Source organism: Myotis yumanensis, unplaced genomic scaffold (assembly GCF_028538775.1).
Source record: "Myotis yumanensis isolate MYYU_CA2020_CCGP unplaced genomic scaffold, mMyoYum1.0.hap1 SCAF_5, whole genome shotgun sequence".
Taxonomy (NCBI): domain Eukaryota; kingdom Metazoa; phylum Chordata; class Mammalia; order Chiroptera; family Vespertilionidae; genus Myotis; species Myotis yumanensis.
The window spans coordinates 89,467,862-89,481,115 of NW_027223756.1; the positions used below are offsets into that span (position 1 = coordinate 89,467,862).

General features: G+C 48.7%; 1 protein-coding gene across 2 annotated transcripts in view; it reads left to right on the forward strand.

Annotated features, from left to right (window-relative positions):
* The first annotated feature begins 709 nt into the window (after window positions 1-709).
* NWD1 (NACHT and WD repeat domain containing 1) overlaps window positions 710-13,254 on the forward strand; it is a 72,204-nt gene continuing 59,659 nt past the window's right edge. For both annotated transcript variants that reach the window (XM_070416331.1, XM_070416332.1), the window contains exons 1-4: window positions 710-978; window positions 2,875-3,063; window positions 7,967-8,052; window positions 10,131-10,247. In XM_070416331.1, the coding sequence (XP_070272432.1) occupies window positions 7,969-8,052; window positions 10,131-10,247 (201 nt within the window). In that variant the 5' untranslated portion in view covers window positions 710-978; window positions 2,875-3,063; window positions 7,967-7,968. The remainder of the gene's footprint in view (window positions 979-2,874; window positions 3,064-7,966; window positions 8,053-10,130; window positions 10,248-13,254) is intronic.

Consider the following 13,254-nt stretch of genomic DNA (forward strand, 5'->3'; position numbering starts at 1 on the left):
GGCCCCACCCCAGAGGATGAACCGGCCCCAAATGTCAGCAGTGCCAAGGATGGGCAGCCCTGCTCTAGACACTTAGAGTTTATTAACACTTGCTGGAACGTGGACACCGGAGGCGTTGGTCCCGGACTCTGCCACTGGTTGAGTGAGTCTGGTAATAATAGTCGTTAATCATGGCCAACATTTTCTGGGCCTTTTGCATGACCCAAGAGTAGCGCTCGGCTCGCTATACATGTGCATTTCATTCTCTGACCAACCCAGGAGGTTGCTGAGAAGCCTCGAGTTCAGAGTGGCCCACACAAGGGGTCTCTCTCTCTGGACCTCATTTCTTCGTCCGTGGTACAGGACCACAATGTCTGCCTCTCGGATTGTCTGTGGACTGCCGATGCCAAAGGCCAACCGGCTGACACCTCATGGACCCTCAACAAAAGCATCTGCTGTGTTGGCTGTATTCGCCTGGCACACAACAGTTAACTGCCAAGCCTGGCTCAGTGCCCAGCTAAGCCAGGGCCTGAGAACCACATAATTTCTTTCATTATCCCAGTTGCTGGGGGAATTGGCAGCGAGAGACCTGTGAAATACCTAAGACAAAAGTGACTAGGATTGCCAGGGGCTTGCCTTCCAATCAGTGCTGAGCCCCAAAAACTTTCTTTTCCAACCTCCTTCCCTGGAGGATTGCAAATTGGCCCTTCCACCACCAGCAGGAGTGAGAGGGAGGTGGGAGCCCCCGAGGGAACCCAGAAGGCAGTCGTGGCAAGTCCTACCCAGAAAGGCCAGTCCTGCTTCGTTGTCTGCGGGGGCAGACGGGAGCTGAGAAAGACGGGGAGTTGTGGATGAGCCCGCTGATGTGAACATTATTTACTGAGCACCTACTATGTCCAGGCACGCCAATCTTGACTGACAAGGCCCTTCACTTGCGGAAGTCACATTCTCTCAGGAGAGACGACCAGCAAACAAGCAAAGAAGAAACACCAGCTGGTGGTGAGTACCATGCAGAGGATTAAAATAGGGTGATGGCGTCAGAGCGACTTGGGAGGTCGTTGAGTAACGGGAGGGTAAGGGAGGGCCTCTCAGGAGGTGGCATTTAAGCTGAAATGTGAAAGGCATGAAAGGATGAAGAATGGGGTGTTCATGGCACGTGCAAAGGCCCTGAGGTTAAAACAAATCAGCTGTTAGGCCAAGGGATCTTAACCAGGCGTTATTACAGTGAGCCTCGTAACATTAGGAATGTCTGGAGATAGTTGTTGTTTTTTAATCTTTTTTTTTTTTTAAATATATTTTATTGATTTTTTACAGAGAGGAAGGGAGAGAGATAGAGAGTTAGAAACATCGATCAGCTGCCTCCTGCACATCTCCTACTAGGGATGTGCCCGCAACCTAGGTACATGCCCTTGACCGGAATCGAACCCGGGACCCTTCAGTCCGCAGGCCGACGCTCTATCCACTGAGCCAAACCGGTTTCAGCTGTTTTTTAATCTTACTGTAGGTTATGTTTTTATTGATTTTAGAGAAAAGAAGGGGGGGAGAGAGAGAGAGAGAGAGAGAGAGAGAGAGACTCTGGAGGGGCTGAAGACCGAGGTCCGCCATGTCTGTATGACCAACACCCAGTAAACACCCGGGACACCGAGGCTTGGGTGAGCTCCCCCGTTTGCAGTTCACCGTGCATGGTGTCACACTCGTCGCTACGAGAATTAAACCCTGTCCACACGACTCCACTGGGAGGGGACAATTAGAAGCTCACGCTCGGTCCTCCCCGGAGGCCGCCCACACGCCTCTTCCCTCGGCTCATTTCACTCTGTACCCTTGAGCGTGTGCGCGGCTTCCTCCAAGAGGCCCTCATCCCCACCCAGAGCCAGGCAGGAGCTGCCTGCTCATCTTTTCACGAAACCAGTGTTGGCGGAATCTTACACGTAAGGTCTCCTTTCAGCTCACTTTGTTTTAGCAATGAGACATTTACAAAAGAAAGGCGACAAAAAAACCCCCCAAAACCCAAATAATAATAAAAAAACATACATTCACAAAAAGAAAGGGGACATCACAGAGACAGGTGAAGCTGTCTTATTTAGAAGAGGCATTTTGGAGCCCTGAAAGACGACCAAGAACGCATTCTTTCTGTTATTTACTAACATTTAAATGAAAACAAGATATTCTAAATGGCCAACATTAAGTTGTGTAAAAACTTGTGCAGATGGTCCCTGACTTGCGATGGTTTGACTTAGAAATTGTTGGCTTTGCGATGGTGGGGAAGTGATATGCATTCAGTAGACATCCTGCTTCGAATTCTGAATGTTGATCTTTTCCTGGGAAAACGAAATGTGGGGCGACACTCTCTGATGGTGCTGGGCGGTGGCCGGGAGCCCAGCTCCCAGTCAGCCATGTGGTCATGAGGGTGGACAACAGATACTCTACAGTGTGGCGTTAAGTGCACTTTTGACTTAAAATATTTTCCACTTATAATGGGTTTATTGGGATTTAACCCCACCGTTGAGTCCAGGAGCATCTGTATAATAAAAAGTAAGTTTCCCTTCTGACCCAGGCCTTGAAACTCTCTCTTAATCTGTATCCTTTCACTGCAACAAACCATGATTATGAGTAAAACAGCTTTTTCTGAATCCTGTGAGTCCTTTTAGTGAATCCCTGAAACCCAGGGTGGACTTGGGGGCCCAGAACAGCAGGGTCTTTCCTGAATGGACCAGGCAGGGAAGGGAAGTTGAGGCAGAGAAGGAAGAGGTATGAAAAAGCTCAAACTACTCGGTTGAACTGATGCTCCTGTTTCTTGAGTGCCCGCAGGTAAAGTGGGGACTTGACATACCGTCTCCCAAGGGCCCGTGCACAGCCTGTTGATCACGGGCATTTGGCATTCATCTTGATTTCCAGGCACATCGTGTTCCTCCTGTGCTGGCCGGAGGGGGCGCCTCACTGCCCTCACCTCGCCCGCCCCCGAGTGGCCCTCACTCCCGTTCCACAGACCATGCGGCTGATGTCCTGGGAGAGAGGCCACTTGCTTGAATCCTCCAGGAAGGCGGTGGAGGAGACGGCATTCCCGCCGGGCCCATGGACGTCGAGGTACAGCTCCCTTCTGTCTGCGGTTTATTAATGTTGACAGGCGAGTGGGCAGGACTTAGATCATCAGGGCATTTTCAATAAGGTCTGATCGTGAGAAGGTCTCTTCCTGGCCATAAGGCCTGTGTTTTTTATTATTTTTTTCCTCGATTCATTGTGATGTAATCAACATATAATGTTTAAGTTTGCAGTGTACGGCGTGTGGACTTGATGCACTTATATGTCACAAAATGATTACCAGCGTAGGTTATCTAACGCCTTTATCACATAGTTACTATTTCTTTTTTTTTTTTGTGGCGAGATTTAAGATCTACTTTCTTAGCAAGTTTCAAGTATATCATGATCGCCATCCTGTGCGTCAGATCTCCAGAACTTATTCATCTTTTTTTGTGTGTGTGTGTTTTTTTATTTATTTATTTTTTTATAGAACTTATTCATCTCATAATTGGAAATTTGTAACCTTCGACCAACATCTGTCCATTTCCTTCACCTCCCCTACACTCTGTGTCTCTGAGTTCGGCCCTTTTAGCGTTTACATGTAAGCGAGATCACACAGTTATTTGTCTTTCTCTGTCTGACTTATTTCACTTAGCACAATGCCCTCAGGGTCTATCCATGTTGCTGGGAGTGGAATTTTCTGCTTATTTCTAAGAGCTCATCAGTTTGATGTGGGCAGGGTCCTAACTGCCCCAGGAGACTTGCTAATTTCCTTTCTTCTTCTTCTTTTTTTAAAAATATATTTTATTGATTTTTTACAGAGAGGAAGGGAGAGAGAGAGTTAGAAACATCAATGAGAGAGAAACATTGATCAGCTGCCTCCTGCACATCTCCTACTGGGGATGTGCCCGCAACCCAGGTACATGCCCTTGACCAGAATTGAACCTGGGACCTTTCAGTCCGCAGGCTGACACTCTATCCACTGAGCCAAACCGGTTTCGGCCCTTTCTTCTTTTTTACTAAATATATTTTTTATTTATTTCAGAGAGGAAGGGAGAGGGAGAGAGAAAGAGAGAAACATCAATGATGTTTTTCCTGCACACTCTCTATTAGGGATTGAGCCCGCAACCCGGGCATGTGTCCTTGACTAGAATTGAACCCTGGACCCTTCAGTCCACAGGCTGATGCTCTATCCACTGAGACAAACCAGCTAGGGCTAATCTTACTTCTTATTAAAGACAGCTGACCTCAGCCCCAGGCCTCCTGCAGGCAAGGAAATCTGATGAGTTTATTTAAAGCTGCTTTCTCATTCCTCCCCCCAGCCCTCCCACCTCGCACTGCTCACATTAGGGGACAGAGGATTCTCTGCGGTGGTGCTGTCTGTGCCCTGTGCCCTGCAGGAGGCACAGCAACATCACTGGGCTCCGCCCACTAGATGCCAATAGCTCCCCTCCCCGGTCATGACAACCAAAGTGTCTGCAGGCATTGCCAGTGTCTCCTGGGGAGAAGAATGGTCCCCGGTTGAGAACTGCTGGTTTAAATAGTACACGAGGTGCTTGGACGTTTGTTGGGGGGAATGGTGAGTGCAGGGCCGGGTGGGTGGGGAGTCCCTCTGAGTGTTCATCCTTTGGGCTTGCCCTGCCAGGGCTGGCACAGCTCCCAGCATCCTACAGCCTCCCTCTGCACATCTGGGCCCAAGCTCAACTTTCATGGAGCCCCGGGGGACCCAGGTGTTCGAGAGGCTGGCTGGTCCCTGGGCCCCAGTGCCAAGAAACCACAGTTGCTGTGGCGACTGCTGAGCTCTTAGGGCGAGAAGCCGGTTGGTTGAGGGGCAAAAGGCTCTGGTGCCTGGAGGAGCCGACATCCAGGGACCTTGGCTGAGAGGTCACAATCCAATGTCCAGCCATTAGCGTTAGCAGACCAAGCAGAGCAGCGGGGAGCAGGGGACAGGGCTGCAGGTCACTGAGGGGGCCTTGGAGGGTGAGAGAGACACACCCCACTCCCGATGGCCCTGCCTGGCTGGCCTCCCAGGAAGGCCACTCGGCCACTGGTGTGAGGTGTCTGAGATCCTGTCCCCGTCCCGGGGAAAGATCGTCCAGGTGGGTGGACAGCATGAACTCAGGCCCCCTCAGCCCAGGCACCCGCCGGCGGCTTCTCCAGGGTCAGGCAGGCCCCCTCCCAGAGCCTCCATCCAACAGTGTGGCCATCTTCATCAGCTCCACGGTCTCAGGTAAGGGGCAGGGCAGGCCTTGGGTTTTAGAAGCCAGGGGCACTCGTGGGGGTGCCAGGCAATGGGCATGGCTCACAGTGTCCCCTAAGAGACCCGGATGTGAATGCAGCCCTGCCAGTGACCCATGTGGGAACCGGGAAAGGGGAGCATCCCAGACCCTCTGTTTCTGCTTTGATTATCCAGGCTGAGAGCCTGACTTCATAGAGTTGCTATGAGTGGCAACCGATATCGCAACTTACATTTGTGGTGGATGCACGATGCACTAGGCTGAGTGCCAGGGTCTTCCCTCGGCCCTGGGTGACACCACTGCTCACCTCCCCAACCGTATCTCATAGGATCCTCTCCTCACCCGTGCGTTGTAGTCACACTGGCTCCCAGCAGATCCTGGAACCCATGAAGCCCTGGGCCCCCAAAGCTATAGTTATTTAATTTATGTGTTTGTTTAATGCCTGGCTTCCCCCACTAGGCTATGAGTTCCACCAGGGCAAAAACTGCAGAGAGAGGTGTTCTGGCAAAAGTTTAATAACCTGTTCTTCAAAAATTTTAAAGTAAAACAACAACAACCGCATAAAGCATCTGATTTGCACTGTCTGCAATTTCTGTGGTGTAAGTCCTCCGCCACGGTCAGTCTCAAAGCTGCCAGTGTGACTGCAGAACCACGGAGCGGGGAAGAACTGGGCAGTGGCCCCCATCCTCTATTTTCCTGTTACAAAGGCAATAGCCGCAAACAAACTCACGAGCCGAGCTCGCAGCCAAATGTGGTCAGAGGATCGGAAGTGGTGACTTCTGAGTCCTTGTGATCTCTTATAGCCTTTGCTATAATGTATTCCATTGCACGGTCAGATCATTTAATTTTTCATAATGGCTGTGCCAACAACTGGCTCACAGACTAATTGCTGGGGATTTAGCCATCCGCTCTCCCAAGCCAGTGGGGGCCAGCTGTGGCACACGGCATCATTTATATGGGTCTCATTTACTGTTGTGCCCTTGACCTAAGCCGTGTCTAGGTCTAAAGAAACTTCCCAGTTGATATTTTATGGACAAATGTAAATAACCTGTGGGATTTATGAAACAGGCATGGGAAGGGGAGGGGGTGCCACAGATTGGAATTGAGGTCAGCTCCTGTGGCAGGATCTGGGCAGTTTCTTTGTACCAGTGGCTTTGAGAAGCCTTTTATTTTATTTATTTATTTATTTGGTTAGTTAGTTAGTTTGTTAGTTTTTGTTAATCCTCACAGGAGGATATTTTTCCATTGATCTTTTAGAGCAGCGGTTCTCAACCTGTGGGTCGCGACCCCTTTGGAGGTCGAACGACCCTTTCACAGGGGTCGCCTAAGACCATCGGAAAACACATATATAATTACATATTGTTTTTGTGATTAATAACTACGCTTTAATTATGTTCAATTTGTAACAATGAAAATACATCCTGCATATCAGATATTTACATGACGATTCATAACAGTAGGAAAATTACAGTTATGAAGTAGCAACGAAAATAATTTTATGGTTGGGGGTCACCACAACATGAGGAACTGTATGAAAGGGTCGCGGCATTAGGAAGGTTGAGAACCACTGTTTTAGAGAGAGTGGAAGAGAGAGGGAAAACAGAGAGAAACATCGATGTGAGAGAACCACATTGATTGGTTGCCTCTTGCATACACGCCAACCAGGGTCCTGGGCCAGGGAGGTGCCTGCAACCAAGGTACATGCCCTTGACCGGAATCGAACCCAGGACCCTTTGGCCCGCAGGCTCTATCCACTGAGCCAAACCGGCTAGAGCTGGGAGGCCTTTTAAAGACACTAATGTGACCTCCTCCTGGCCCTGTGGAAAAGACAAATGCTTCTTCAAAACCTATGTTGCACTGGGTACTTTTACTTGTAGACTCGGTGGTTCTACCAGCATTCATTGAGTACCCGGGGTGAGTGCTGAAAAATCAGTAATGGCTGCGACCAGAAGAGGTTTTTCTACTTTGGGAGCTTGCAGCCCTGAAGAGCGGAGGGGGAAACTGAGGCTAGCCTGACACTTGGCATCAGGCCACACGGTGAAGTCAGGGTGGAGAAGGTCTTAGGATCCAGGTTTACGCTGGGTAGAGCTGCCAGATTTAGCAAAAACAAACAAATAAACAAGCAACAACAAAACCAGGGTATTCAATTAAATTTCATCTCAGATAAACAATGAATAATCGTTTTCTATAAGTCTATCCCTTATGGTAACAGATGATTTGTTGTTTATTTCACATGCAAATTGAACTGGGTTATTAGCTATGCAAAGGTATCCACATATTGCCTGGAACAGGACACACTTACAGGGACAGGTTATTTGTTGCTTAGCTGAAGTGGGAGTTGAACAGGGTTTATTAGAAATGCAAATTTACCCAAATGGTGTGTGGAATGGGCTATAGTTATGCTACCAAGTTATGCATTGTTTATCTGAAATGCAAATTCTAATGAGCATCCTGAATTTTATCTGGCAGCCCTAACCCAGGGCAACTACCCACCCTGGTTAGCTGGGAGCGAAGGGCTTCCTGGGATGTGGGATTTTTCGTGCTAATACCTGGGAAGTCCCGGGCAGTCCAGGAGGTTTGTCTTCTTAGGTCTACCTCATGTATTTGTATCTTTTGATTTCCCCTCAAGGGCCTCAGCCTGGGTGGGAGGGAATGAAGCTAAAATCAGAGCCATGGACCAGGGGAGAGTTCTGGGGTCTTCCATCGAACACCTTCCATGTCGTTCCCTGCAGATATGGATGCGGAGAGAGAAGCTCTGCAGACGACCGCGTACCCCGAAGTGCAGACCTTCTGCCAAAAGCACGGCCTGATGTTTGAGGTAATCATCACCTGCCCACGCCGCCTGCCTCCGTTTCCTCTGCCTGGAAAGAGGCAGCAAGGGTGTGCCACCTGGGCAGTCCCAGCGGGGCTCTGTGCTCCGTTGAATGCTTTCCTGTTGCGTCTTGAAAGTCATCATGATTTTTGAACAAGAGACTCACAATTTCTTTTTGCAGCAGACCCTGAAAATTCTGTCGCTGGTTCTGGCAACGGGCCAGGGAGATGAAAGTCTTTTGAAAAGGCAGGTGGAAGGATGATGGCTGTGCTGTGGGCACTGCGGTTGGCACAGGCGGGGTGACAGTGCTCGGAGCGGAAGCCATGAGACCCCGCTCCTCGGACGTGTCATTTGTGTGTTGTTTTCCCTGCCCTCCTGGCCCTATTCGCACTGGGCGGCTTGAGGGCTGTGGAATATGCAGGGTGGATGTTGAGTGGGATGTGCCTTTTTCCGGAGTGCTGGACACGGTCGCTACTGGCCCCAAACAGAGTCTCCCACAGCTCACACCAACCTGCGGGGGTGGGGGGAGGAAAGGGGTGTCACTGCCTGCTTGTTTGATGTGGAAACCGACAAACCATCTTTGGGGTCTCCGCTCTAATGGGCGCTGCCTCCTTGCCATTTATGACAGCAATTCAGCACCTCAGTCCCTGGATTATAAGATGAACTGTCATATATATATATATATATATATATATATATATATATATATTGATTTCAGAGAGGAAGGGAGAGGGAGAAAGAGATGGAAACATCAATGATGAGAGAGAATCATCAATCGGCTGCCTCCTGCACGCCCCCCTACTGGGGACCGAGCCCACAATCCAGGCACGTGCCCTTGACGGGAATCAAACTCGGAACCCTTCAGTCCACAGGCTGATGCTCTACCCACTGAGCCAAGCCAGCCAGGGCTCATTGATACATTAGTAAGAAAGAAGCAGTGCCGGAAATTCACTGCCTGCCATTGAGCACGAGACACAGCTCCATGGCAGAGGCTCTGGAAAGGAAAACCTACACGCTGAGAACTGATGAAACGCCAATGTGCATCCCTTAATGTCTACATGGGTGCTAGCTATGCAACACGCACTGCGGACATCCTCAATCAGAGACGGGGGACAGTGGCCCAGAGGGGGAAGGTTCTCCCCAAGGCTGATGGCTGATGCTTTTTCTTTCTCCCTTCCTTCCTCCAGTCACAGTCAGTACTGTGGTCCTTTCACCCTGTGCTGTAGTTCATTAGGAATATTTATTCCCTCGGGGCTAAATAATTTAAGGAGGTAGGGACTATTCTGCGTCCCATCCTCCCCGCTTCCTCATCCCAGCCTTTCACGGCGTCAGCCTCGCTCCTTGAATGGAGCCCTTCCTTCTGCCGGAGGCCTTCCTCTGGCTAGCAGGCAAAAATGACCCGCAAGCGTGCGGTTGCCAAGGCGACTTGGTGGCATCTGATTTTGGCCAAACGAAACACCCTCCTTCGCAGAGAAGGCTCTGCGAACAAGTGTGGACACGTCCTTGCTTTAAAAGAAACAGTTTGAAAATGCTCAGGGTCTTACTTTTTTTTTTTTAATGTTTTTAAGTAAACTTGTATTTTGGAATTGAGATTTACAGGAAGCTTGTCTATGATACAGAGTTCCCATATTTCTTGCACCCAGTTTTTCCCTGAATGTGAACATGTCACATTATCAGGTGCATTTGTACAACGAAGAAGTGGACGCTGGCTCATTGTTATTAACCAGCCTCCTGATGTTACCCGGATGTCACCCGTCCTCTCTGGTCCCGAGCCCCAGATCCCACCCAGGGAACCCCAGGTGCATTTAGTTGTCAGGTCTCCCCAGTCTCCTCCAGTTTGGGATGACTCCTTGGCCTTCCCGTGTTGCTCATGACCTTGGCAGTCTCGGGGAGGATGCCCCCAACCTGCATCTGCCTGATACTTTTCTCGCGATTACTCTGGGAATTCAGTCAAGTTCTTTTCATCCAGACACCCCCCCTTTCTGTCAAAAATTATTGAAAGAAACTTTATGCCTTTGCCAAAGGTAACTGAAAAGTCACCCAGCCTGCCGAGTCCCTGACCCACCCACTCTCGTCACCTCCAGGTCGTCGATCTGAGGTGGGGGATACAGCACGCACAGGCCGCTGACCACATGACCACGGAACTCTGCTTGGAGGAGCTGGACCGGTGTCGGAAGACATCCCTAGGGCCGGCTTTTGTTGTGAGTCTCTTGGGAGAGATGGGGTCACCCTTAGGGCTCTTCTAGCACCAGGATGTGGGCCCTGCTTCCCAGCCAAATCCAGGCGTCACTTCTGCTCTCACACCCTCTCTCCATAGCCTGTCTGTGGCAGACATTGCTAATCGTTCGCAGCACTTTTTCTGCAGCGCTAGCTGAGATCCAGACACTAACAGTCAAGTGGGAGCAGCACGTAAGTTAGAGAGCAGAGTGTTGAAGTCCAAAGGGATCTTGGGATTGGCTCTGGATTTTCCTTGAGCTTTCCCACTCCATCTACTTTATTTATTTATATTTTAAGTCTTTATTGTTGAAAGTATTCCACATGTCCCCTTTTCCTCCCCCACTGACCTCTTCTAACCCGCCTCCACTCCCCCACCCAGGGCCTTCACCACCCTATTGTCTGTGACCATGGGTGATGCATACATGCATACAAGTTCTTTGGTTGATCTCTTCCCACCCACCCACACGCCCCCCGCCTTCCCTCTGAGATTCCACAGTCTGTCCCATGCTTCCGTGTCTCTGGATCTGTTTTGTTCATCCGTTTATTTTGTTCATTAGATTCCACATATGAGTGAGGCCCTATGATACTTACCTTTCTCTGCCTGGCTTATTTCACTTCCCATAATACTCTCCAGGTCCATCCGTGCTGTTGCAAATGGTAAGAGCTCTTTCTTTTTTAACAGCTGAGTAGTATTCCATTGTGTAGATATACCGCAGCTTTTTTTATCCACTCACCTGCTGATGATCACGTAGGCTGTTTCCAAGTCTTAGCTATTGTACATTGTGCTGCTATGAACACAGGGGTGCACACATTCTTTCTGATTGGTGTTTCTGGTGGCTAAGGATAGATTCCTAGAAGTGGGATCACTGGGTCAAAAGGGAATTCCGTTTTTTAATTTTTGAGGAAACTCCTGTTTTACACAGTGGCTACACCAGTCTGCATTCCCACTAACAGTGTACACTACTTCTTATAATCATCCTTTAGTTGAAAAAAGTGCCCAAAACTGCCCTGTCTGGGTGGTTCAGTGGGTTGGAAAATCATCCCATGGACCAAAAGGTTGTGGGTTTGCTCCCCGGTTGGCGCACATTTGGGAGGCAGTAATCTCTCTCTCTCTCTCTCTCTCTCTCGCTCTAAAATTAATAAACATATCCTAGGGTGAGGATTTTTAAAAAAGAAAACTAAAAACTAAAATAATTATTGAAAAGTATCCCAACTCTGAAAACGCCTTACCAGTTTAAAAAAATAAATAAGTTAAAAAATATCTTATAAATGTAGAGAATAAAAGAGACAAAAAAAAAACCCCACAAAAAACCAAAATATTTTTTCTAAACAAATGCCTTAACATTTATAAACTCCAACTAAAAACCCCAAAGAATCTGTAAGGTTCTCCAGTGAGGATTAAAGAAGAAGAATAGCAAAGGGGGAAAAGCCAAGAAAGTATCTTTGCCCAACACACTTTAATCACAAAGAAGCTTCGAGCAGCTACCAACAAAAATAAAAATACTCTGAACCGCTCCCGGAGAGAAGATTGCAGAATGTAGGAGAGGATGGCCCCATTTTAAAAGCTCTTTTCCAGGGAAATAAAGAGAACTAGGTGAGGTGTGTTTGGCCTTAGAATTGCCTGCCCAGTGCGGTAGACATGAACCACATGTGGTGATTTAAACTTAAATTATTTAAAATCAGGCAGAAGTAAAATTTCATAATTTTTTACCCACACTGGGATGGCAGGAGCCACTGTAATTGGAGAGCACAGATGAGAACGCTTCCCGTGGTGCAGGAAGTGCTGCCTGAGAGAGCAGGCCTGCCTACAAGACACAAGGTGTGTGAGAAGCTTTCTTTGTTATATATTGTTTTGTCTATACAACTAGAGGCCCAGTGCATGAAATTCGTGCACTGGTGGGGTCCCTTGCGGCTGCCGGCTGCGGACCGGGGCCTCCCTGCCATCCCCCAGCGGGCCCTTCCCCTGGTCAGCTCCCGGACGAACTCCCGGTCCAGGGGACAATTGCATACTACGCTTTCGTTGTATAGGATGGCACTTGGGTTCACTCTTTTGCTCTATACTTTTGTGGGTGTGTTGGCACCACCTTTTGTCCCCTTTTCTCCCCCCCCCCGCCCCGCCAAGCTTTATTGAGATACTAGTGGCCCAGTGCGCAAAATCTGTGCATATTAAAAGGGAATTAATTAGAGGAAATATTTTAATATTGCTATTTGCCCTTTCTCTATAATAAAAGTGTCAGAGATGAAAGAAAATTAGTAAAATGTATACAAAAATCTCCCTCTGGTAGGAGTCTGGGGCGCGCCACGGGACTCAGCGTTAAGTCTCCACCCACCCGCGGTGCCTGAAAATCATGCGAGACCCAGACCCAGCTGGCCCCACCCCCGTCAAGCCCTGCAGGGCGGAGGGCGTGGCCTCAGGTCCCCCAGCCCGGCCTCAGGTACCCCGGCCCCCGCCCAAGGGCGCAAGGGTGTGAGGTCGTGACGACCATTTGCATATTAGCTCTTTATTATAGAGGATCGTGTAGGGTAACTGATATACAGCATTGTATATGTTTAAGGTATACAGCATAATGACTTGACTTACATATACAGCGAAGTGATTACTACAATAAGTTTCGTTAACATCCATCATTTCATATAGATGCAAATAAAGAAAGCAAAAGAGAAGGATTTTTTCCCCTTGTAATGAGAACTCTCAGGATCAGCTTTCAGATGTCCCATACGGCAGTGTTCACCCCAGTCGTCACACTGTTCCTTACATCCCCAGGACTTACGTGTCTTGTGACTGGATGTTGTTACCTTTTGAACCACTCTGTTTTCGTTATTGTTGCTTTAAAATACAACCTAACATCTGGAGAGCTCTATAGGCTTGCTTGCGTATCTCCTTCATAAATAATATTTTCCCAATCTTCTCATTTAGCTTTCCAAATGAGCCTGATGATTGATCATTTTGTTACGTTTCAAAGAAAAAAGAAAAATAAATTATTAAAGGGA